General features: G+C 33.4%; 3 protein-coding genes and 1 pseudogene across 5 annotated transcripts; 2 read left to right on the forward strand and 2 right to left on the reverse strand.

Moving 5' to 3' along the window:
* The first annotated feature begins 1536 nt into the window (after positions 1-1536).
* On the forward strand, positions 1537-8830 carry LOC110707738. 2 transcript variants are annotated; one of them, XM_021885777.1, is made up of 4 exons: positions 1537-1748; positions 2862-4653; positions 5579-6290; positions 7750-8830. In XM_021885777.1, the coding sequence occupies exons 2-4, from the start codon at positions 2931-2933 to the stop codon at positions 8399-8401; spliced, it is 3087 nt and encodes a 1028-aa protein (XP_021741469.1). In that variant the 5' UTR covers positions 1537-1748; positions 2862-2930; the 3' UTR covers positions 8402-8830. The 2 variants fall into 2 exon arrangements, with proteins under 2 accessions (XP_021741469.1, XP_021741470.1); XM_021885778.1 differs by having other exon boundaries at positions 5582-6290.
* A 344-nt stretch (positions 8831-9174) lies between these two features.
* On the reverse strand, positions 9175-13065 carry LOC110707740 (methyltransferase-like protein 5). The gene is made up of 9 exons (XM_021885779.1): positions 12899-13065; positions 12686-12742; positions 12446-12543; positions 12207-12276; positions 11407-11455; positions 10123-10211; positions 9987-10034; positions 9597-9656; positions 9175-9495 (listed from the first exon to the last, which is right to left on the reverse strand). The coding sequence occupies exons 1-9, from the start codon at positions 12956-12958 to the stop codon at positions 9385-9387; spliced, it is 642 nt and encodes a 213-aa protein (XP_021741471.1). The 5' UTR covers positions 12959-13065; the 3' UTR covers positions 9175-9384.
* Positions 13066-16408: 3343 nt separating this feature from the next.
* On the forward strand, positions 16409-21372 carry LOC110707741 (annotated as a pseudogene).
* A 270-nt stretch (positions 21373-21642) lies between these two features.
* LOC110707742 (auxin-responsive protein IAA27-like) lies at positions 21643-25406 on the reverse strand. 2 transcript variants are annotated; one of them, XM_021885780.1, is made up of 5 exons: positions 24802-25406; positions 23073-23305; positions 22419-22533; positions 22176-22249; positions 21643-22095 (listed from the first exon to the last, which is right to left on the reverse strand). In XM_021885780.1, exons 1-5 carry the CDS (start codon positions 25215-25217, stop codon positions 22073-22075), a joined length of 861 nt encoding a protein of 286 aa, XP_021741472.1. In that variant the 5' UTR covers positions 25218-25406; the 3' UTR covers positions 21643-22072. The 2 variants fall into 2 exon arrangements, with proteins under 2 accessions (XP_021741472.1, XP_021741474.1); XM_021885782.1 differs by having other exon boundaries at positions 22188-22249; positions 24802-25402.
* Positions 25407-26441: the final 1035 nt, after the last annotated feature.

Consider the following 26441-nt stretch of genomic DNA (forward strand, 5'->3'; position numbering starts at 1 on the left):
TTTTTTTTTTTTTTTTTGTTTAACCCATTGTTAGTGTAAGGGAATAGTAATTGTATGATTGAGTGTAATTTGACAACCTTAAACGAAGCATCATTTGACTCATTTCAAATAGATTAAGAAACTTGAACTCACAAAGAAATTTGGATCCATTGAGCCCAAGGAAAAAATGTTACTTAAACCACTAAGAAAGTAAGAGGTAGTAGGGTCCAAGGTCCACTTCTGACATGGGGCCTTATTTTTTTTTTTTTTTTTTTTATTGACAAGACTCACAAGAGGGCCTTAACTATTGACGGTTTTTGTGATGATCAAATAATAACATACTTTTGTACTTCGGTACTTCGTATATAAAGTGACACTCCATACTTTTACAATAATGTCTCTCTCGAAAGAAAGGGTTTATCTTCTTTGAAAGATAAGATTTTTTTGATCTCCTTCAAAAGATAAGGTTTTTCGATCTCCTTCGAAAGACAAGGTTTTTCAATCTTCTTCGAAAGACAAAGTTTTATTTGTGTTCAATTTGGTCTCTACGATTGATTTTTGCTCGGATTCGAGTTACGAAATCAGTACAAGAACTTTCTCTCTCACAAAATTACGATCGGCGACGAATCAACTCAAAAAGTTGTATGAGACAACGAATCGAGAATGTGCCGAATTGTTATATTTATGTATTTGGATTCTTAGCCCTCCCTAATTAATTCTTGTTTGATTTTGAAAAAATCTTTTTCATTATCGTTAATTGTCAATTGTAGATGTCGCATGACTTTAATTAATGAAATTTAGTGTCGACTTCTTTCAAAAAAAAAAAAAAAAAAAAGGTAACACTCCATTCGTCTCTAACCACAATTACTTTGTAATTTTCTTATAAATTCGATAAATTAGTGTGTTAGTTTATTGGGACAGAGGAGTAATATTTTTATTTTCAATGAAACTAGAACATTTACTTTATTAGTTTATTGGGACAGAGGAGTAATATTCTTATTTTACTCCGTATTTTAAGTGACATACTACCTTTTGTCGAATTTGTAAGAAAATTATATTGAGAAATTAAACTAAGAAAGGGTAAATGCTCATCAATAAAGCAAAAACTAACTTGTTGTGTAAAGGGTCTGGCCACCTAGACGACACAAGAACGCGTACGAAATAAGGTACATTTACAAAATAAATACTCCGTGTGATATTGGATAATATGCTAGTTTTAAAAAATAGTGGATATGTGTACGACCAATTAAGTATTATAATCGTGTGATATTGTCTTGAAAATAAGCTTTTCATAAACTTTTTTTTTTTTGAAAGAAGCTTTTCAGAAACTTTGAATAACTCTTGATAAATTTTACTTTATTTATTCAAATAAGATGAATAAATTCAAAACAAAGTACCTGATATCCATAAAAAGGTTCGAATACAATGATGAATTGAAGTACCCATATTATTCGGCAGTGGACTGGGCTGATATCAAGGCAAAGTGACATATATGGACTGCCTAATTGGGCTCAAACAAACAATGTGTTTATGGAAGCATTCATTCAGTTATCACAATATTCAGAAATGAAGATAAGAAGCTAATGCCCTGCCTTTCATTTCCTTCTTCTTACTCACTTCCACAAACATAGAAATAGAGAGAGACTGACACTCTGAACTTCTCTATTTTCTGGGTTTATCCTACTTTTTCCTGTGACTTTCAATTTTTAATTTCCAAATTTTATCACCCCTTTTGTTGGGAGATTTTTATTCTTAACACAATTACAAAGGTACGAGCTTTCTCTTATTGTACAATACTTCCTTTTTATGCAATTTAGTTTTCAATTTTTTCCTGCTTGATATTGAATGTTTCTTTGATTATTATGGGTTTATGTTGTGTTCTTGATTCTGGGTTTTTTTTCTTCTTCTGAAATTGTTGTATTTGTTGATTAATCATGCGTTTGAGCTACTAATTGTGAAATTTAAGAATTTATCTGTTAATTTAATTTAAATTGCTCATAGTTCAGCTTTATTTAAATGCTTTAGTCAATTGCAGTTGCTGGATTTTTATTTAGTACGATGCATGTTTTAGGTGTAATAATGCTAAAAGCAAATTTCTCTGTTCTAATTCATTTCTAACCCGTTTGATAAAACTTCCCATTGTTGTAGAATTATCAATTTTGAACTGGGGTTTGATAAATTGTGATAAAATTTGCTGTAATTTTGCTCTCCCCAGTTTAGAAGAACTTATTTTTGTGATAATTTGTCGACTTGAAAAATGCAATGTAATTTGTGGCAATTGGCATTTGTAAATTATATAGCATGACCAAGTAATGGGGTTAGTTTGGTTTGGCTAACATATTGATTTTATAATTTAAACAAGCCTCACTTTTGCTGTGTTTTGAGCTTTAGATTATTGACCTTATATGCTAGGAGTCATATGATGGTATTTTTGGTGGTTTTAGTAGCATATGGTTGGTATTTACACAACTGAGTGCCTTTGATTTCCTGGAAGACTTTCAACGCGATGTAAACCTTTGCTTCAAAGATTTAATGAAGATGAGTGTTTACTCGAGTTTCTAGTAAATGAAATTGTTTAATTAAGGCATTGACCAGATGATATTATATGTAGATGCCATACTGCAAGAAGCAAGTTTAGTATGTTAGCAATTTTTGTTATGTGGATCGTTTATCGTATGCTATTGCTATCCAATATCCATACTATGCTTCTGGTGAAGAATGAGGAACGTGTAATGTATAGTGATAATGGCATGGCAATGATACAATACAACTTTTATCTTATTTATAATTCCAGCAACATTTCATCATGTTAGAAATCTTTAGCAGTGTTGAAATGTTCTAAGTATGTTGGATAATTGAAGATTCTGATCATTGTTTTTCAGGTACATAGATGATCTGCTAATTTCAGCAAAACAAAAAAGAGGAGACCATAACTTTATGCACTAGCCTAAATGACGCCTGTAATTCCTTGTTCAGTGAGCAATATTTCATTTATTCCTGGAAATGCATTTACGACAAGGAAGAGCAGGTGTTTTTCCAGATACTCTGGAAACCTTAAAAGGTCTTTATTATCCTCCCAAAAACATTCTATAGCCCTTCCACAAAGCATCACAGTATTTCAACAATTGAAAAATGGATGTTCAAGAATTCAGAAATTATCAGCCACAGGGGCAGATGTTGTGTTAGAGGAACAAGGTTCATCAGTGGCAGATGAAGCATCTACTGGACCACCTGAAGAAGTTCAGACAAATGAGGAACCCTCCACTAAATCTGATGCAAGTGCTGCTCCTGCTCGGGTCAAGAGAAGACAAGGCAGGAAGAGTGAGATGCCACCTGTTAAGGACGAGGACCTAGTTGCTGGGGCAATGTTTACTGGGAAAGTGAGGTCGATACAGCCGTTTGGTGCTTTTATTGATTTTGGAGCATTTACAGATGGTCTGGTGCATGTTTCCCAATTAAGTGCTAGCTTTGTAAAGGATGTCAATGATGTGGTTTCTATTGGCCAAGAAGTGAAAGTGAGACTATTAGAAGTGAATACTGACACAGGGAGGATATCTCTCTCAATGCGTGATGATGATAGTAGCAATAAGCCCCAGCAAAAGAAAGATGGTAGCAGTGACAAGGATAAATCACCTAGAAGGAGCTCTACTAGAAGTTCTCAGAAGAGAGAAGATGTGAAGAAAACCAAGTTTGTCCAGGGGCAAGATCTTGTGGGCACTGTTAAAAATTTTGCACGAAGCGGTGCTTTTATATCTCTTCCTGAGGGAGAGGAAGGTTTTCTGCCGACATCAGAGGAACCAGATGATGGTTTTGGGAACGTTATGGGGAACACATCGCTGGAGGTTGGGCAAGAAGTTAATGTCCGTGTGTTACGTATTTCAAGAGGCATAGTAACATTAACCATGAAGACAGCAGAAGATGTGAACAAGCTCGATTCAAAGTTGAATCAGGGTGTTGTCCATGAAGCAACAAACCCCTTTGTTGTTGCTTTCCGTAGAAACAAGGATATTGCTGCCTTTTTAGATGAGAGAGAAAAACCTGAGGAAGATGCATCTGCTGAAACCTCAAGCAAGGATGCAATTGAAGTTAGTTCTGTAGATGATACATCAGAAAATGTTGAGGCTGCTGCTCCCTCCATTGAGGAAGAAGCAGAGAATCCAAACCGTGAAGAAGTTGCAATGACGAGTCAAGATGGTGCTCTCGTTGCAGAAGATGAGACAGCAGCAGTATCTGCTGTCCCTTTGGCTGACAATGAACAGACAGCAAGTGAGGCCTCTTCAGTTGTCCAGGAAGTTGTGGCAGAAACTCAACCTGAGATTGTTAGTGCAAAAGAAGATGTGCAAGTAGAGATTCCCGCTGATGAATCCATAGTGGAGACGTCTAGTCCTGACAGCAACCAGAGTGTTAGTGCCTCAAGTGCGGAAGATGAGGCAACAACACCAATACCTTCTCCCCCATCGGCTGAAGATGGAGAGACAAAAAGTGAGGTGTCTCCTCTTAGCCAAGAAACAGTAGTAGAAACTCCAGCTGAGGATGTTAGTGCAAAAGAGGATGCTCCTGTTGAAATCCCTACTGATGCAGCCAGTGTTGAGACGACTTCTCCTGAGGCTAATGGGAGCATCAATGACTCAAGTGGACCAAATGGATCTTCCCCTCAGGGAAGCGCCTCCAAAGGTGGCTAAAATTCCCGTCTGTTAGTTCCTAATTAAAATTAATATTTGCTGGATCTAAAAATATCTTAGTGCATATTATCACAACAATTTAAAGCTTTCAGGATGCCTTCTAAGTAACAGCATTTCTATTTCAAAATTATCTGTATCTTGTTTTTCTCCGTTTTAAAATCTCTAATGACAGTTTTGTGGAGCCTTTGGTTGAGTGAACGTCCCTGATTTTCTGAAGTGTATATGTAAGCACTATGAAGATTGATGTAACCAATTGAACTCAAAAACGAGTTTTCAGAAATTTATGGTCAATTTTTATATTCATACTACCAGCGTAAATGTTAAAGTGAGGTGTGGTTAGTTCGGGTTGAAGGATTATGTAATTTACCAAGATTTTCAAAGTGTAATTTCTCCGTGTCACAGACTTATATTTGGTTTTTTGTGAAACTTGTCTGGTGTTGTGAAGAACCCCTGCAAAAGCCATGTTCAGTCTAGAAGGTAAAACTGTGACAAACCTTTAGGATGCTATTAATTCTCAACTTTTTTTTCCTTACTTTTTCTTATAAATTTTTCCTGTGTTTCTGTGATGTCTAGGTATCTGAAGTCATTGTTTTGGTCTAAAATGCTTCTAGATTCCCCACCCCACATTCCACTGCAAAAACAAGAATGAAAGATAAAAGAACTTACAAAGCATTAATTGTTGGATGTTTGTGAAACCAATCTACCCCAGGAGAAAGGCTGAAGCTCTCTTCATAGTGATAAGACATGCTTTAATGAAAGTATAGAACTATTTGTTCTTTTTTTCCTTTAGAAGCCAGATAAATTACATGTCAAAGACTAATGTGCTCGGCTGATTCCTTTAAATAGGATCATGCATAAGCGCTTATCATTGCCTTATTATTTACAGTTTCTGCATCCTTTTCTGTTTATGTTTGCAGCAGCTATATCCCCTGCTCTTGTAAAGCAATTAAGAGATGAAACAGGAGCTGGGATGATGGATTGCAAAAAGGCCCTATCTGAGACTGGAGGTGATATTGTTAAAGCACAAGAGTTTCTCAGAAAGAAAGGACTAGCCAGTGCAGATAAGAAAGCTAGCAGAACCACTGCTGAAGGGAGAATAGGTTCCTACATTCATGATAGCAGAATTGGTGTTCTGATTGAGGTGAATTGTGAGACAGATTTTGTTTCTCGGGGTGATATTTTTCGGGAGCTAGTCGATGATCTAGCTATGCAAGTGGCTGCATGCCCTCAAGTGGAGTACCTTTCTACTGATGATGTTCCAAAAGAAATTGTGAATAAAGAAACAGAAATTGAAATGCAGAAGGAAGATTTGTTGTCAAAACCTGAGCAAATCAGGTCAAAAATTGTTGAAGGGCGGGTTAATAAGAGGCTTGGAGACTTGGCTTTGCTCGAGCAGCCATACATCAAGGATGATAAAGTGGTTGTTAAGGATTGGGTGAAGCAGACGATTGCAACAATTGGAGAAAACATAAAAGTGAACAGGTTTGTGAGGTACAACCTTGGTGAAGGATTGGAGAAGAAATCCCAAGATTTTGCAGCTGAGGTGGCTGCCCAAACTGCAGCAAAACCATCCTCTGCACCAGAACAGGAGAAGCCTGCTGCAGCTGAAATTGAAAAACCAGTTGAGAAGTAAGTTATACCATGATTTTCCTCTTGTTACAGTATATTATATAATATTATCCTATTTTACTTAGACTCGATTAGAAGTGCCTGACATAGATGTTGGGTATGTGTATGTATCAGACATGGGCCTACACGTTCATTTTATGGATATTTTGCATGTTTTGGTGTCATACCACGTCTAGGTGTAGAGTATCCGACACTAGTACAGTAATACTTAATAACATATGAAGGTTTAGAGTAACATATATATTATTTAATGGCTCTTGTCACAGACCTCACGTTGCTAAATATGAAATGGTATGTTGTGTGCTATCTGTCAATTCATACCTTTAGAATTTACAAAATTAGAATTCGGTCTTTCCTACAATCATTCGAACAACCTTGTAAAATTATAAGTAATACATACTACAGTATTTTAACCTCATTCTATGATACTTCAGCTTTTCTGATAGATAACCAGTCTATCTCCCTGCTTAGATTCTGTGTATGACTTTTATTAGAAGTAATATATCCCTTGATCTACTGATTTACATTTGTAATGACATGTTGAAAGTGATTTACTTCATAAGTGATACATACTGATATATGTACTTGCACCCATGCAAAATTTGAGCATATATCACAACTTATTTGGAAGTTTAAGGTTCAAGTCTACTGCATCACTGCTGATCTTGTTATGAATTGTGTAATAATAAAAAAAGAGTTAATATTGAAGTCTGGAATTTTAAATTTCTAGCAATCTATTTCAAGCACTCCTTTAGATACATAAACAATAAAAATACATGCGCATATTCTTGCACTCATTGGTGCAGGCATGGATCAGTAATTTTTGCATTCAAAATGGACATTATATTCCAACAATTGTTTTCAAGAGTCTGATTACTCACAGATTATGTGGGATCACTAATTAATCAAGGAGTGAAAGCTGTTTAGGTTCTAGTCAGTTATTGATGTTTTTGTTTAGCATGAATTTCATGGCACAGCCTATATTCTCTTATTCTTTCGTTTTCATGGTTGAGAACTTAAGATTGTGAAAGGGATCCCACAAAATTTAATTATCTGGTATCATACTTTACTAGCAGTAAAACAGCAGTCTCAACTTCAGCTGCTCAGTAATCTATAATCTGTATTGCATCTCCACATCAGATATAATATTCCCTAACTTAAAACTACAGCCATTAAATGAAGTTAAGGATTTTGAGTCTCCTTGCTTAGCACCTAGGCCATACACATACTTATTCATAGGCAACACTTTATGTATTCTTTAGCTTGTCTGCAATACCCTCCTATATAACACTGACAGAATAGATCATATATAAGCGCCTCTGGTAAAACTTGTACTTAGTTTGAATTTAAACTTCTGTAGATTGGTGACAGATCGATAGTCATCACATATGTTATTCTCTTCTTATTTGTCCAAGTAACATGCTGATCTCAATTTCATTTACTTCAATGCATAATGCAGGGCACCAACAGTAGCAGTCTCAGCTGCCTTAGTCAAACAATTACGAGATGAAACTGGAGCAGGCATGATGGATTGCAAGAAGGCTCTTGCTGAGACTGGAGGGGACCTTGAGCAAGCTCAAGAGTATCTTAGAAAGAAGGGCCTATCTAGTGCTGAAAAGAAATCTAGTCGGCTTGCAGCTGAGGGAAGAATTGGGTCCTATGTTCATGACGCTCGCATAGGAGTGCTTCTTGAAATTAACTGTGAAACTGACTTTGTGGGTAGAAGTGAAAAGTTCAAGGAATTGGTGGATGACTTGGCTATGCAAGTTGCAGCTTGCCCACGGGTTGAGTATGTATCTGTCGAGGATATATCAGAAAGTATAGTGAGCAAGGAAAAGGAGATTGAGATGCAGAGAGAAGATATATTATCAAAGCCTGAGAATATCAGGGAGAAAATTGTTGAAGGGAGGATTTCAAAGCGGTTAGGAGAACTTGCTCTTTTGGAGCAGCCCTACATCAAAGATGACAGTATCCTGGTGAAGGACCTTGTGAAACAAACTGTGGCTGCACTCGGGGAGAACATTAAAGTTCGGAGGTTTACCCGGTACACCCTTGGTGAGCAAATTGAAAGTCCTAACACAGAAACTGAAGCTTCAGAAGTTGAGATTTAGTGTTCAATAGATAATATCATAGCATCTGAAGAAAGTTTCCAAATAACCTGTTCAGGTTGGTGGGACTTTTGAATTCAGAAAGGATAATCTAATTCTTTCGAGTTTGTTGTATCTTTAAAAGGCAGTTTTTGTTTGCTTTTATTGCCTTTGTCTTCTATAATCATCATATATATAGCTCAAGTACCAACAATTATGGTAGTATGGAGAGAAGTCGATGTAGAGACAGAAAGAGGCTGCATATTCAATTGTATTTTTAAGTTGGGAGGAAACCATAAAACCTTTTTGTAAAGGTGTTTTTGAGGCTTTTATGTATATGTTTATTTTTCACATAGATTACTCAGTGTGTACAACATTTCCAGCTAGTCTGTTCAGCTCTGTAAATCATCCAATTATTTGGCAAAATGAATTATTACTCTGGTTTTCTTCTGTGAACAATCAATCTGATGCATAAATCTTACTTCATATGGCCGTCTATCAGTTCGTTTGAAGCTAATGTGTAGTGAGGCCAGTGACCAGACTTTTCTTCTCGCACTCAGTTACATGCTATTGAGTTTTTGTATATAACAGAAGAAAAAGTTGTTGGCAACGAATAATACAGTGTATAATCCATGTGCTGCAAGCGTCTAAATAATCCCAACTCAAGATTGCACAAAAACAATCTCAATAACTAAAATTTGATCTTACTATAATCACGATCATAAAACAATAATTTCAAAAACTAGTACGAGTAGTATTCAAGTATTAAAAAAAAAATAGTTTCAGGGAATCTCTAAGAAAGAATAAATAGCATTGTGTAGCTTTCAATTGTGTCAGACTAGGTATTTTACAGGGGATAATGTGTATATTTTCTAGTTGCCTGACTTGACATTTGAAGAGTCAAAATTCCTGTCTTTACTTCCTACAAGAGAAACAATTTCTGAAACATTAATTCATGCCAAATTCTGTTGGCGAAAGATTTAAAGAAATCACGACCATCTTCAACATTAAACGCCATTTCCAGCTGCTGGTGTGGGCACAAATCGCCAGAGGTCTACTGCAATATCAACCTCTTTTTTCTTATGGAACTTGTACAGTTGTGGGACATCATATCGAAGCTGGAAAAAATAAACAGAGAAAATGAAATGAATAAAAACTGCTATATCCTGCAGGAGACCATTATATTTGCTCTCTACAGAGGAAAATTAGCAGTACTAACCTCACACAATACCTCAGCACTTTTAGCATTATAGTCTCGCAAGGCTGTCTTTCCTACATGCTGAACATTGGCACAACCAAAGAAGAGATGTAAAGAAAACGAAGGTTAAGAATACACTAGTAATTCATAGCATAGGCTCTGAACTCAACCTACTAAAATTTTTGCATTACATGTATACAGAACTCTACAGAATCATGTAAACGTTATAAGTCACAAACTAGCTCAGGGATATCATATCTACAAGAAAGGTCAACAAGGAAACAGCTCATGAGCTCATTAGATAAACCAGAGGGCCAAACCAACCCTTAACTATAACTTTCAACAAGTTACTAGTAAACCCAATTCCTTACATGTAGAGATTAGATCACAGTTTCAATTTAGAAGACTCACATCTCTTGTTGTTGTTTTATGCAAAGAATATACTGCTTGAGAAGCCACCTGAGAAACAAGTTTCAAGAAGTAAAAATCAGCAATCACAAAGAAGTGCACCATTTGAAAATATATCTAGCTAGCTGCAATACAGTACCTTCAAAGCTACAGACAGAAAGTCCATGTCAGCTCCCTTATTGCGGGTTCCAAAAGGAGGATTCATCACAACTGTATCAATGGTTTTCCCTATAATAATTCACTAATATTGTTTCAGAACATGAAATCTAACTGTCAGTTTTGATGTAATAGCGAAAAAAATACAATGTGTAACTAAGTGCTGACAAAAAGAAACACTAGCATAATGTCAGAAGAAAATTAACTGAATTCTGCAGACGCCCCTCAAAATAAATTATAGGTCACACGAACAAAACAAATAAATCCTTTTAACTTTAATTGTATTAAGAGGAAATAACTTAACAGGTTCCCTGAATTTGGTAAATGTAGTTAATATTGACAAGTTATCAAAGAATTTAAAGACAGCATGTGTTATATTTGTGCCCTCTCTGTTTGCGACTAAGTGATACCTCCTTGAAGTCTTATTTTACATATTTCCTCATCTAAGAAATTCAAAATTTACATGAATAATCAACAATGGCACTGAGCATAGCGCTTCAGAGTTTGTGAGGCTCGTCAATAAGAATATAAGATCCAAAGCGGTGGACCTCCAGACAAACTTCTGACAAAAAACACTTTCTATACTCTGTGAAGAATCAAGATTCAACCCTTACTTGCACCTTCTGCCCACTACCAATAATAGACCTTCAGGATCACCGTCCATGGTTCAGAAAAGGCCAGTATAGCAGGATTGCATAAGACTTCAAATATTAAAAAGACCTTGTTCAATTCAAAGCATAGAAGTGCATAAATGACAGCATTTACTATTCTACATAATGAATAAGCAAATAATTACTGAAGCCATGCATTTAAACCATGCCTGAGACACTGGAACATAAAATTCAAAGCAAGAAAGCCATGACTGCCTCTAAGGTGCCTCAAGGAGCATCAGCATTGAATCAGGAATCTTGAAGTTCTATTTTCCTATGATATGGCATTATGTTGCTAATTTTTGCATTACTATGAGAATTTTGATGGTTTTATTGCTTACTTATGCCCTCAACTAAGGAGTAAACCTTTAACCTCTTAACTTATGCCAAGGCTCTAGGATCCTTGCCTACTCGATGTGCCTCATGTCTTTCAAAACAATATTGAAGATTGAAGCTTTCTAATAAATCAATACTTCTTGAAGGAGCATATTCACATAAACTGCTAACAGAATTTAACAGTATGTAGGTGACACTTAACATTTCAGGCAATAATTTTTTTTTAAATGAACTTGAAATTACATTAGAGAAGAAATCACAGGGGTATAGGGGAATATTACCTCGGCATCCCAAGTTCCGGATATTACATTGGACAAAATTCATATCCAACTGCATATATATACAATTAAACATATGGTTAAATCATAAAAACAAATTCAACAATATATACCAGTATTGATGCTGGGTTAAAAATCAATTTAGTTACAATTTTGCCATCAAATTCCTGCTGATTATGGATTATATGTTATCCTCTTCCTCTTAACATCCACCCCTTTCAACTTTCTAGTAGACTAAAAACTTATAAGGAAAGCCAACAAAAAGCTACAAGCCTACAACCATAAGAGCAAAGGAGAAGATATTAAGTTCTAATTAGGAGAATTTAGGAGAAATGAATGAAGTCAGTAACACTAAGCAAAAACCATTGCTTGTCATCAGGTGGCATGATTAAATTGGAGATTATTTGACTTGTTTAGGCCACTTAAGGCTTAAGCTCAATTGATAATCGAAAGCGATCAACATCAACTAAATGTGAAGCTCAATTTTGATATACTGAGAAGAAAGACCTCTAATTAGCTTAAACTCAGCCTAGCCAAGTAAGTGAGATTCCAAATGTAAAACACATAAATCCATCAAGCTCCACGAACACCCTTAGGTAGTCAACCACTCTTCAAATTATAATCACAGTTTGTCGGGGGTTATTTGATATTTCGTAATTGATACAGAGTATAAGTAATGCCCATCTAGTTCCTTATACCTCAAAATTTCAATAAACAGGCATCAAAAGGCCAGTAGCATCAGCATATTGAATAATGTGTTTAAATTACAAAACTACACCACATATAAATATATAATATAATACCTCTAGATCTTCTGCATTTATGTATGCAATTTCAAGGGATTCAGCATCCACATCGAAACCTATAACATGACTGTTGATAGCAATCAACTTCAGCCCAAGAAAAAAGAAGACAACAAACAAACAAACATGACTGATGTACTTCACACATTCAATCATTTGATAAAAGCTCGATTTTCGGACAAAGTACATTAAACATCAAATCAAGCACTCGTGCTCACAGAAATGCTAGAAAAACTCACTCTGCACCCAAAAGAGCAGCAGCAATTCCTAATGTGCCACACCCACAACCAAAATCAGCCACCACCTTATCACTAACATCTCCAAATGAATTCTCTGCCTACCCAATTCAAGAAACAAAAATACCCATCAATTATCGGTCCAGTAAATTGATCATACTTCGAAAAGATTACAACTTTCAAATGATATCAACAACAAAATAATGTTATACTAATAAAGAAAGTAATGGGATTATTACATACAGTGTATAACATTCGAGAAGCAATATGAGGGCCAGTAGGGTATTGTTCAAGTTCAATCTGCAGCAGCAAAGGAGTAATATCCAACACTAATTAACATATGTAAAATCTTGAATTTGAAAAATGTTGTGCAATAATTTATTGAAATAAAGAAAAATTGGGACGAATTAGAAAATTGAGAAGAATTTGTATGTTGGGTTTTACAGAAATTTATACCTTTGGTGAAGCAAACTGATCAAGATTTCCGAGGAGACCCTCTAATTGCTTCAGCTTCATCTTTCTGCCAAATTTCCAAGAACAGTATTTACTTCGTATTATTTTGGGAAAACCCAAGGTTTTGACGAGGGGTTAAAGAAAGAACATTAGCCGGATTGACAAATATAAAAGAAATGGTAGTATTGCGCATATACTCCATTCTTCATAAAAATTGATACGTTGACTTTCATTATAATTACTCCCTTCGTTTCATAATATAGTTTTTGTTTATTATTTTTCACGGTATTTAAGAAATAGGAGATAAAAGTGGATGAAGTATATTAATAAAAGTGAAAAGTACAATTATAGAAAAAAGTTAGAGAGAGAAAGTGGAAAAAAGTACAAGGTATGTGCAAAATTCAAGGGTAATTTAGGAAGTACAATGAATAAAGTTAAAAAGTGAGGGTATAATGGTTACATACTATCCAAAAATAGAAAGAGAAACAACATTTTGGATCTCCAAAATAGGAAAACAGAAACAATATTATAAGACGGAGGGAGTATAAATTTATGACCGTGTTTGTTTGTTATTATGTTGTATATAAAATCAAAATCTTAATAAGTAAAATGTCAGTTGAATTTGTGTTTATTTTAATGTATAGTATTGAAATATTATCAAGATTTACTAATTTCACCAATACATATTATATTTACTGGTGGTCAAAGTTATAATAAAAGTTAAATTATGTTAATTATTTACACCGAAGGATGTTTTATTGTTGTGTGGGTCGGATTGGGTTTGAGCCACATTTTCATTTTTATGAAATCACAATAATTTGCATAACAATAATGCTTACGGAGTATATTTGACACTAAAGCTAGAACGTGAAAACTGAGTAATATTTGGTTTAGGCACACAAGTATAATACAACAATTATGATGACATGTGGGCTTGAGTTGTGTATGGGTTGCCCTGTTGAAAATACTAAATTGGGACTTTGGGAGTATTGAGTTGCCTTAGTAGGCTAATGGAGCATTTTAGATTTTTTTTTTTTTTTTTTTTTTTTGGATCTATCATATTTAACAATTTTGAAATTTGAATATTAAAAACTTTTACATTACAACTACAACCTATCAATTTATCCCTAAAAAATGAAATAATTATAAATAACACACTAATAATAAATGGACTGCTACATTGAAATATGTATTAGGCGACGTTGAACAGGTTTTATATCATAATTTTGATGAAAATCTAAAACTATAAAATTTCAAATAATTTTGTACAAGGTACATAATTCTTACTTATATTTATCCATTTTTTTTTAAATGTACAAATAAAAAAAAATGGATTTTACATACGGATTCTAACCTAATTTAAACTAATAAAAAAAAAAAAACATGTTTATTTAGTGTTTGTTGACGCACTTATATAAACATTAATTTTAAAAAATAACATATACGGAGTAGTATCTAAGGTTACAAATTTTTGAAAATAGGTGTCAATCCATGTCATTTATATACATTAAATATTTATATTATTTGGTTTCTACGGGTTTAAACCCATGATCTCAAATTCAAACGTTTGAAACTTACCTCTTTTTTTTTTTTTTTTTTTTTTTTTTTTTTTTTTTTTGGGAATAGTTAGAGGCATACCATTTAATTATGTCTTATTACATGTTATTTTTGTATCCAACAGTGAGTAATAAAGGATAATTTAACACCAACAAAAAAATGAAATTGAGATTCAATCATGAATTATATGTATAAGAATAGACCCAAGTCATTGCTGATGGTTTATTTGGTTCTCGTTCTATTAATGACTACTCCCTCCATTTTTTTTTATTTGCATCACTGGATGATGCGCGGAGTTTTAGGAGAGTATTATAATATTGTGAGTGGGTGAATAATTTATTATAGTAAAAGTTAGATGGGGACCATGAAAGACAAAGAATGTGAGGGAGAGTAAATATTTTTATTATATAAGTGGGGACCATGAAGGAGAGATAAATGATACAATAATTTAAGAGGGATTTAAAGTAAGAGAGAGAAATGATAAAATATAGTATAAAGTTATCAAATAAGGAAGTGATGCATTTAAAAAAAACACCCATAAAAGGAAAGTGATGCATTTAAAAAAAACAGAGGGAGTATTTGGTAATTTTGTAGCTTGTCAATTATCAATTTCACTACTTTTAACGCAATTTCATTTACTTTTTGATTAATATAATTACTTTTTATATGGAGTAATTTTTTCTTTACATTCAAACCAAGTTCACGAATACTATTTTGGAACAATTTTTATTCGATCAAAGAGACTGCAAATTTCATTATCAAAGTTGCTACTTAATGACTATTAAGCCTTCACATAAAATATTAAAAGTAATGTATAAAGAGTACTTTAATGTTATCTTGCTTTACTTTTAGCTAACACACAAAATTGATTCTTAATTCTCATTTTAGAGTCGATTCGCATTGGAATCCCAAAATCTAGTTTTGACTTATTTTAGAAAAAATAAAAATTAATAAGTTTATACTTTGTATAACATAACATAGGTTCAGATAAAATAAGTAATGAGGGATAAGACCTACCCAAATTCAAAGATACATTAACGATGTGTTCTATTGAATTAATTTTTACTTACATGAACTTATCTTATCCTATCTTATTTTATTTGAGTTTATCTGAACTTATTTTATTTTTCAATTATTTTATTTATCCGGCCTGAAATAAGGTTCACCTTAAAAAAAAATATTCAGTAAAAATAATTTCAGTTCAGCAAAAATAAGTTCAGTTCAGTAAAATTAATTTCAGTTCAGTAAAAATAATTCCAGTTCAGCAAAAATCAGTAACTCTAAAGAAGAAATATAATAGAAAATCAGTAAAAATAATTTCAGTTCAGCAAAATTAATTTCAATTCAATAAAAATAATTTCAATTCAGTAAAAATAATTTTAGTTCAGTAAAAATAATTTAAATTCAGCAAAAATAATTTAACTTCAGCAAAAATAAGGTGAAGTGAACGGGGCCTGAGTGAAAATAATGTGAACTCAACTACTAAATTGTAAAATTAGTTAAATCCCGATAAGTGAAAATAATATGAATAAATCACACCATTATTTATATGATTTCCTCAAATCACTTTTTTCCATATTTGTAGATTCTTTTTATGATTTATTTCCTTTGAAAGACAAATATATATATCACATCATCCTTCCGAATCACTATGATTTTGTCCATAGTAAAGACTGATTAGTACTCTCCTTTATTCATATAGGATAGGATCCTTTCCCCATTTGAAATTGAAGAATTAAATATTCACTCGAAATAATTGGTTTATGATTGATGAAGCTATAAATTATACTTCGCATACTTTATACAAGTACTCCTATTAAGTACTCATATTATTCAATTGAATTTGCATATTTTGTTTTATGAGTTATAATATCAAAAATTTTGGAAAATTATAAAATATGCACACCATATGAAGAAAAAAAAACAATAATTGTATTGTTTTTAAAAAATGCTCGTCATATCATTCATATATTCGCAAACTAAATAAAAATACTCCGTATATCTTACACTAAACTAGTACTTCTTTTGTCACTTTTTAATTTGTACTTTTAATAATTTAAATGACGGAGACACTAGTATTTGTCATTTATATTAAGAAGCATAATGAATCAAATTTAATACTCGAATTATAATAATACGAGTACAGTAAAAAAAAAAAAAAAAACCTAAATAAATAAATTACCTACGGTAACAAATTACACTTGTTTCTCAAGTGCTAAGAACACAAATATTACGCGGGTTCCTGAGTTTGAGGAGCCTTAATGTTATCTCATTTATCTCACTTTCCCAGATACAACCTACATTTTCTCAAACTCTATATAATTATCAACTTTTCCTCAAATTTTCAACCCACAAAAATATTAAAAAAGATTTTTTTAAAAAAAAGTCTCCGAAAGTAGTGAATGGGTGAAAGAAAAATCAATCGTTATGACTCTCTTGATATCGAATCTGCTAAAGTTAAAGGCAACCATGCTCATGCTGCTAAGGTTAGTCCGTACATTTCCAATTGTTTTTTTTACATAAATCATATTAGGTTCGTGTCAATTTCTATTTTTCATTCCAATAATTGGAGCACCATACACCTAATGCTATTTTTTTTTTCATCTCTATATTCATGCTCGTTTGGTAAAACTTGAATTCTCGAACAAGGAAATGAGGAAAATAAGAAGAAAAAGATTGAAAAGTGTATGGTGCACTAATGCAAAGTTTTTGTACAAGTGAGAGTGAGGGATAACTCAAGTGAATAGAGCTTCCTTCCCGGTTCTAAAATATCTTGGGATCGATTCTCACCCCGCCCTTGTGGCTCTCTAAACACCAAAAATAAAAAAAAAATCAAATTTTTATACAAGTTTTTTTTTTTTTTTTTTTTAGTAAAGTGCTTGATTTATGGTTTATTTTTGAATTATTTTTCAAGAGAAATTGTCAATAATCAAAGGAATTCTCTCAATATATTTCTTTCATCCCGTTCCAATTTATGGAAATTATTCTATATTTCTACTTCACTTAAAAAGTTGCACCACTTTTTTTTTTTTTTTTTTTTTTTTTTTTTTTTTTTTTTTTTTTTTCCTGTGGCTTCCAATTTACTGTTATTATTTATTTTTGGCGAATTTTAGTAGTATATGATTATAAATACCTTTAATTGTATTTTATATATTCAGAATTATAAAAAGTTAATATTTTGAAAATAACTCTATTAAATGAGAAATGGTGCAATTATATAGTAACGGATGTATTAATTTCCGTCACATAAAATGCTTAATGAAGTGATTTATTTTTTTTGTGCACATTTAATTGGGAAATCAATTAATTAATTTTGGTTGGTTTATTAAATTAGGATGCAAGTTGGGGAGTGATATTGACGTTGGCATTCCAAAGTATTGGAGTAGTTTTTGGAGACCTTGGAACATCACCATTGTACGTGTATTCGAGCACGTTTCCTAACGGTGTTAAACACAAAGAAGACATTGTTGGAGTTCTTTCTCTCATCTATTATACACTTACTTTGATGCCCGTTATCAAGTATGTCTTCATCGTCTTAAAAGCTAATGACAATGGCAATGGTATGTTTATATTTCTATGTGAGAGAGAACATATTATGTGTTGCCTCATGTAAAAGTTTTTTCTATTTTCATGATTAAATTTAAAGTACGAACAATGTTTCATAGTTGTAATAAAAAAGAATATATCTCCATCTCGAGGAATATTCTTTTATTATTACAACTGTACTATGTGTATTTTTGTGGTGCATTTATTATCACTCTTGAATTGTTTCCTAAATTAATACTCTTGAATTGTTCCCTAAATTAATTTGTAACCTTTTTAATTATTCTGTATTTATTACCTTATTCAATTTCTTAATTTGATACTCCGTAGCTCACAATAGGACCTGACTCACTTGAGTAGGTCATGGACCCCTAAAGGCCCAATTAGACACTAAAAATTAGGCCAAGTTTGTAAAAAAGTAAAAAGTTAGTCATATGTTTCTAACATTATTACTTGTTATATTTGTGCTCCCTTCACAACCAAATTTGATTTCGCTTTTAATATCTTATTAATTTTTGTGGGAAATAGGTGGAACTTTTGCGTTATATTCACTATTATGCCGAAAGGTGAAAGTTGGTTTGATACCAAATCAACAAAAGGAAGATCGAGAAGTAGCACACTATGAAAATCATCAATCATCAAACAATAGAGAAAGAAGAGGATTGTCTTCCAAGGTTCAAAACTCCTTAGAAAATAGTTCATTTGCCAAACATGCTCTCTTATTTGCCACACTTCTTGCTGTTTCACTTGTGATTGGAGATGGTGTTTTTACTCCTTGTATGTCAGGTAATACTTCCTTTTTTTTTTTTTTTTTTGGCAAAGTCCCTTAAATTATTTATTTTTAAGTACCATTATTTTGTTTATTGGGAACTAGTAAAGTTCTTCATTTTGACATGTGATGGCAGTTTTATCTGCTTCTGGAGGGATCAAAGGAGCTTCATCTGCTTTAACTGATGGTACGTCCGTACGCTCTTATTTTCTTTCATAGGAAAAATACTCCCTTTGTTTCTTTTTTCAAATGACATACGAGGTTGACTTTCTTGTAATATTGATATTACGTACAAGTGTACAACATTATAGAATGATGTTGTACACTTGTAGTACAATGTACTTAAACGGTTAAACGAACTTTATCGATTGATGAAATAATATGTTAAATTTGGGTCAGGTCAAGTAATAATATCCATGATCGAGCAATGAACCAATGGAACCTTCACAACTCTTGAATATTAGTGTCTACATGATTTGTATTGGTAGTGAAAATGCAAAATTATTTCATATGAAGTGATTTTAATTTATTCATTATTCCTCCATATTTATAACTATTTCTCTTGCAGAAATGGTTGTTTGGATGTCAATAGTCATCTTAATCTTCCTCTTCATGATGCAAAGATTTGGAACTGATAAAGTCGGATATAGTTTCGCTCCTATACTTAGCATTTGGTTCATATTCAATGGTGTTATTGGCGTCTACAATTTCATCAAACACGATCCATCAGTTATCAGGGCCGTAAATCCATGGGAATTCATTCAGTACTTCAAGAGGAACGGCAAAGATGGTTGGTCCTCTCTTGGCGGTATCATCCTCTGTATCACTGGTAATATCTCCTGTTTTTTCTGATAGAATTTTTTTTCGACCATCCTAAAATAGTAACGTATGTATAAAGTTGTTGACTAACATATGTATGATACAACATCTAATGCAGGAACTGAAGCATTATTTGCTGATCTCGGGCATTTTTCAGTTCGATCAATCCAAATTAGTATGACTGCAGTTGTATACCCTGCTGTTATCTTGCAGTATACTGGTCAAGCATCTTACCTTAGCAATCATTCATGGGATGTTGGCAACGCTTTCTACAAATCAGTACCAGGTAACAAACAATCAACAAATTATGTATAAAATGCATGGAGTGACATAATTTTTTGCTCAACATTTTGGCTTTTATTGTTACAGGTCCATTATACTGGCCGATGTTTGTTGTGGCAGTCTTAGCTGCAATCATAGCTAGCCAAGCAATGATATCGGGGACTTTCTCTATCATCCATCAATCTCTGGCTTTAGGATGCTTTCCTCGAGTCAAAGTTGTTCACACATCGGCCAAATTTGAAGGCCAAGTTTATATTCCAGAACTCAATTATCTGCTCATGTTTGCATGAATTCTTGTTACACTTGGATTCGGAACTAGCACAAATATTGGCAATGCTTATGGTAAGCTACATTCCTTGGTAGAACTAGCTAGTAATATGAAGTTTTTTTTTTAATAAACAACTTGATTGTGTTAATCCTTCTATGTACTACAGGAATCGCGGTTGTCTTTGCAGAGGCTATAACCTCGTCATTTATGGTTCTTGTTATGATACTTGTATGGAAGACGCACATAATACTTGTGCTTTTGTATGTCTGCTGCATTTTGTCCGTCGAGTTGGTTTACTTGAGCGCGGTTCTCTCTAAGTTTGTTCATGGGGGATATCTTCCAATAGTATTTGCTTTAGTATTAATGACCATGATGTTCACATGGAATTATGCCTATAGGAAGACTTACTATTATGAGCTCGATAACAAGGTTTCGACTGAGAAACTTAGAGAGATAGTTGATCAGTCTAACTTGTGTCGTGTTCCGGGCTTGGCTATCTTCTACTCACAGCTCGTCCATGGCATCCCACCCATCTTTGCATGCTACTTGGGTAATGTGAATGCCTTACACTCTGTCCTTGTTTTCACGACTATCAAGTCGTTGCATATCAGCAAGGTACCACCGGAGGAACGGTTTCTCTTCCGAAGGGTGGATCCAAAGGCTCTTTTGTTTCGGTGTGTGGTTAGGTATGGTTACACAGATATTCATGATGACGCAAAAGAGTTTGAAAGGTCATTGATCATAAAATTGGTTGAGTTCATCAGAAAATATGGAAAGATAAATGAAGACGAAACGCTTGCACATAATGAAGATTTAATAGAGAGTGACGTATGTAATGAAGAATTGGCAGAAGAGATCGAACAAGAAGTAGAGATGGTTCAAAAGGCAGCAAATCTTGGGGTGGTGCATATGATGAGTGAAAGCGAAGTGATTGCGAAAAAAGATTCTAATGTTGTAAAGAAGCTTGCAATCAACTATGGATATAATTTCTTGAAGAGGAATGTGAGGCGAAGTGATGAGGTATTTAACATACCTCGTGCTCGGTTACTAAAAGTTGGGATGACATACGAGCTCTAGCTAGCTTCAGGTTATCTATGAACTACCCATCTCAAATCAGTTATTTCTCTAGGGTAGATTTTTATTTAAGTTTCAATTATTGATACATTTGGTATTTGAGAGGGTTGTTGCCAAGTTCAATGCTAAACATGAATGCAATTTCTTACCAAGGTTCCTTTCTAAATTATGTAGCAATTTCAATTTTGAAACCTCTCAAAGGTCTTTTGTTCAGTCCCCACACACACACACATATCATGCTGTTTCAAAAATAAAATAATAAGAATATAATTAAATAGAACCATGTTGCTTTTGATCATTATCCTTTTACTTCATTAAAAAAACTTCAAGCACATAATTATAGTTTAGAATGTTAATCTAATACTAATATTTATAAAATTTATTATAGAAGTGTATATTTTGACGTATTATAATAAACTTTAGTGAGTATTAGTATAAAAAACAAGCATGACTTTTTTTCCTCAGAATACATAGTAGAATATGTTTAGATAGGGGAGAAAATGTACCAAACCAGAGCGTTCTTCAAACATACAAGTTTACATAGATGCATGAAATGATCTTGACTACAAAATGAGTTCAAGCTAGTCGACAGTCTAGTACCATGATAGCTGATAGCCAATAGCAAATAGCAAGAGCATGCGTACCAGTCCTAATTTCACTCAGATCAACTATATAGCAAAGACATTCATTATAATTGATACATGCTTGGGTTGTCTGCTGTATATAACATACATTCTGCAACATCAACCTGTTGCAATTCAAAGGAGCTTCTGAATTGACTATCCTCGAGCTACATCAGAAGCTTCCAGAGGAAAGACAGTCAAAATTTCCTTGAGATATCATTGGTAAAGAGACTCGGGCAAAATCATTCCTCGCTAGCTCTTGATGCTGCAAGAAACAGACCATTGTTCAGAAAATCTGCACGTTGAGTGACAGATCAAAGGAAGATAATTAAAAGGTATAGTTACTTTTAGTGTTACCTAGCCCAACTGCATCTGAACTCTTCATGATCCTCAATCTTCTACAGGTTTCCAAAAACATACTGCAAGATGTAAAATTGATGCTCGAATGATTTATTTTTTTAGGTTTAAAAGAAAAGGCAGAACAAAATAAAGTTTTCTTGAATAATGGATATAATACAAGTCCTTTAAAAAAGATGCAACAGTATGAAGACTATCGAAAATTCCTCTAAGGAGAGTACATATACTTACTTCCATGGAACATCACCGACTAGCATCCAGTCACCATCCTTGTCTTCATAGGTAAGAACATATTCAGAATGGCGAAGATTATCCATTAGTCTACCCTTACTGAAATCAACATGACCTACGGAAATCATACACAATATATATAATGATTGTGAAAGGGATAAGAGAAAAACAACTGACTTGAGGGGGATAGAAGAATAGAACAATATTCAACTACATAAAACGACAAACTAGCTACAAGCCTACAACCCTTCTTTCTTATGTTAGAGAATCAGATGCTGCATCAACCTATTAGCTAGCGCCAAATAAGTCTAATTAAATTTAGTTCAATATTAGACCACATTTCTGATAGTCAATTTCTATCTAAAGTACCATGAAAGATATAGTGAGCTTGTATACTGTATGAAATTCAGCCAACAAAGTTGAGCTCTAATAAGCAGATTAAGAGAATGAGAGGTCATTAAGATTTAATTAGATCCTTAACACTTATCCTAAATGAAAAGGCATCATATATGAACAACAATCAAATCTTCTTAAAAAGTACTCCGTGCTAGCTAGCCTGTGGAAAAACAACACTGAATATGGATGGTTGCCAATTAACCAGCAATCTGGATGCAGATTTTATAGAAAGAAAAGATAACAGCCAAAAAAGCATACCCACTGTAAAGCCACTGAACATCTTCTCAAGGGCCGAGGACAGTTCAACATAACCTCCATAGGTTCCAAGATTGATTTTCCTTAGGTAGGGGGCACCATCCATACTGACCTTTACGAAGTGGCACCCTGATTCTGACTTGGAATCTTTGTTGCTTTCATTGGTTTTTGGTGTGTTGATGGCCATGGAATTCTTCCGAAATGATCTAATTGGTGGCCATCCTACAACCTGTGCCCTGTTATTCACAGACATGCATAATTCATATTACAGGTTTCACAAAATAGTCAACAAATGTAACACCAGAACTTCAGAAGTCATTGGTCTTGAGAGCAATACTCAAAGCCAACCGGACGTCCCAAAATAGAATGTTGAGAGATAAGCATATGAATGAAAACATCTAAATAATGACAAAGAAGGAGATACATATGCGTAAAAGACACAAGTAAAATACACTGATGGTGTTTTCTCTTCCTCTATACCTAACATAAGTTACATAACCTTCCTAGTAAGCTTGTTATTACTTACTATCTCAATACAACAATAACCGTTATCAAGCATATCATCAATAATTGTCATCTCTTGCTTATTACAAGTACATTATCATCAATGATACTCTATTCTTTTTCTGTCACAGTAATACACAAATCACCTTTCATAGAATTAGCAAGACTTTCTCCTACTTTATGCTATCCTTAGTTAAAGTAGCTCCTTCGCGATGCTATTTGAGAAAGATTTTCATGAAAATTATTCTACAATCCATTAAACTATAAGTCCAATGTGTTAGCATGACTGAGATCAGCTGGGTGAAACTCTCCACCAATCCAAGAACTTCTTAAGAATTTTTTTAGAAAAAACTTAACCTGAGTTGAGCATAATATTATTACTATGTCTACCTAATCGTCTTACATTACTACTCCCTCAATTTCTTAAATAACAGGCCACATTTGCGAGCTTTTACCATTACTTTTCTACTTCATAAATAAAAGTAAAGTTTTTAAATATGATTATCAATACCATATTACCATAGCTTCGCATAACTCAACATATACTTCGACAATTAAAATTCAAATTTGAATAACAACCATCAAAATCAAAGGTGACTTATTGTTTTGGAATAAGGTATACTCGTACCTAAGTCTGTTATACACAAGTCAATGAAAAAAAAAAATATGAAGTACATGTCAATTGTCAGCACGAGCTAATCACATTATACATGAGTTCATTTATGATATCTGTAACAGTATGTTAATTGGAAGCAAAATTTGATTGGCTAGTTATGACACGTGCCAATTATAGATTGGCTCGATTCATTCACCTAATGACATCTCCTACCTAAAAGCTAAAAGTTTAAGACCTTATGCTCAAGATTTATACACCAAACAAACTGAATATGTTCATAATGTTACATTTTCCTCAATTAATTATTAGCACCTCAAACAAGACCATGACAACAAATTCCAGATTTTATTATATAATTTGTCCAACATCATCAACATACAACAAGTTGACAACACATCTAACAAAAAAGAAAAACATTTTTTAAAATAAAATGACAAGAAATATAGGTTTTGTATAGACGGGTGTATATGTATTTTAAAGTCACCTGAAAACATGACACCTTTTTGTGAACTAGACTTTTACATGAAGTATACAATACACCCGTTGTATTCGAAAACACAATACAGTTCATAAGAACAAAAAAAGATATTTAGGAGGAAGAAAGTGAATTACTTTGAAGAAGCAAGAACAGAGTTGGCTGGCTGCACAGAAACAGGGGAATTCTGCATCTTCTTTTCCTCATTCTTCACAGAATTATCATTAGATCCGCCATTTTCTGATGAACCCCAGTTGTTAGAAGCTCCATTAATGGCATCAGAAAAACCCCTTTTAGCCCCAGAAACTAAACTGTTTAATTTAGCAACTTTGTAGTTGAAATCATCACCATTTTTATCATTATCATCATCACCATTTTCAGAGGATTGTGAGCCTGGTAATCCAAGCCTTAATTCAGTGGCTTTAAAGTTGAGAATTTTGGTGTTATTTTTGTCAGAAAAAGCTGAGTTTTTGGATTTGTCAGAGGTTTGATCTTCAATTGAAGAAACCTCTGATAACCCTATGTAATCATGTTCTTCAAACACCCTTGACATTAATTAAAAACTCAAATAAAATAAAATTTGGGGGATTTTCAATGTTTCAGAGAATGAAGAAAGAGAGGAGGAGAGAGAAGATTGTGGAATGCAAAAAAGAGAGAAATTTGTCTGTGTTGTTGTATCATATTTTTGCAGTAAAGAGTGTGTAGCAGGGGTGTTTGTAGTTGTATTTTAACTTTTTTTTTTCTTCACCTTTTTTTTTTAAAAAAAAAAGTATATGAATAATAATTACAACTTTTGGCATCTTCTTTTCTTAATTCCAATTTTGGATGAATTCGAATAATATTAGCCTTGGGGTACCCTTTTTTTCCAAAATTGTCTTAAATGACACTGCTAATAAAAATAATGAAGTTAGAAGGTGTTCAGTACTTCTGTTCACCTTGAGAAAACAAGTTTCACGGCTAATTAGGGCTGATCAAATTCAATCAGATGTACATATAACATGAAAATTAGGATGTATAATAAATTAAATTCAAATAGGTTCAGACGAAGAAAACAAACTCTTAATCAATTTTAGTTTGATGAGAGAAATGCTAATAGAAAAAATGGGTAATCGATCATGGTTTGATGAGATAACTGATTAATCATAACCTAATATCTTTATGAAAACATGTTAAGAGAAAGGGGGGTTATTTAGTAAATTTGTCCTAAGATAAAAAGTAGGGCCGGTAATCTCTAACCCGACCCGAACCCGATCCGAAGTTACTGAGAAAAACCTGAACCTGAACTTGAACCGAATTCAAACAACCCGAATTTGACCTAATTTGATCCAAATTTCATATTTTGTAATATTATTAAGTTTTACACTATTTTTGATAGTTTCTAAGCATAACCCGAACCCGACCTACAAACCCGAATCGCCATCCTAATAAAAAGTTACTTTGTAAACCACAACTCCTCCTTGCATAAGTTACAAATTTACAAAAAAAGAATACGCCTTTTATGATTATTGAAGGTAAATAAAAATAAAATAAAAACAAGTAGAAATTTGTAAAATAAAACTAAAAAACCAACTATGAAAAAAAAATACTTGTACAGTAGAACAATTTCGAAAAGTAAGAATATCTAGCAGATCAAGGGCCCAACCCAAATAAGTGGGCCCAGAAAAGAAAATACTGTACTTTCAAAATGGGTCCTATAAATGGGGTTAGTGTCCTCGAGCCGTGTCCCAAAAAGGGATTTGTGGGCCAGACCACTATTGACCCATTTTTTAGGGGTGTC

Source organism: Chenopodium quinoa, unplaced genomic scaffold (genome assembly GCF_001683475.1).
Source record: "Chenopodium quinoa cultivar QQ74 unplaced genomic scaffold, ASM168347v1, whole genome shotgun sequence".
NCBI classification, from domain to species: Eukaryota; Viridiplantae; Streptophyta; class Magnoliopsida; order Caryophyllales; family Amaranthaceae; genus Chenopodium; species Chenopodium quinoa.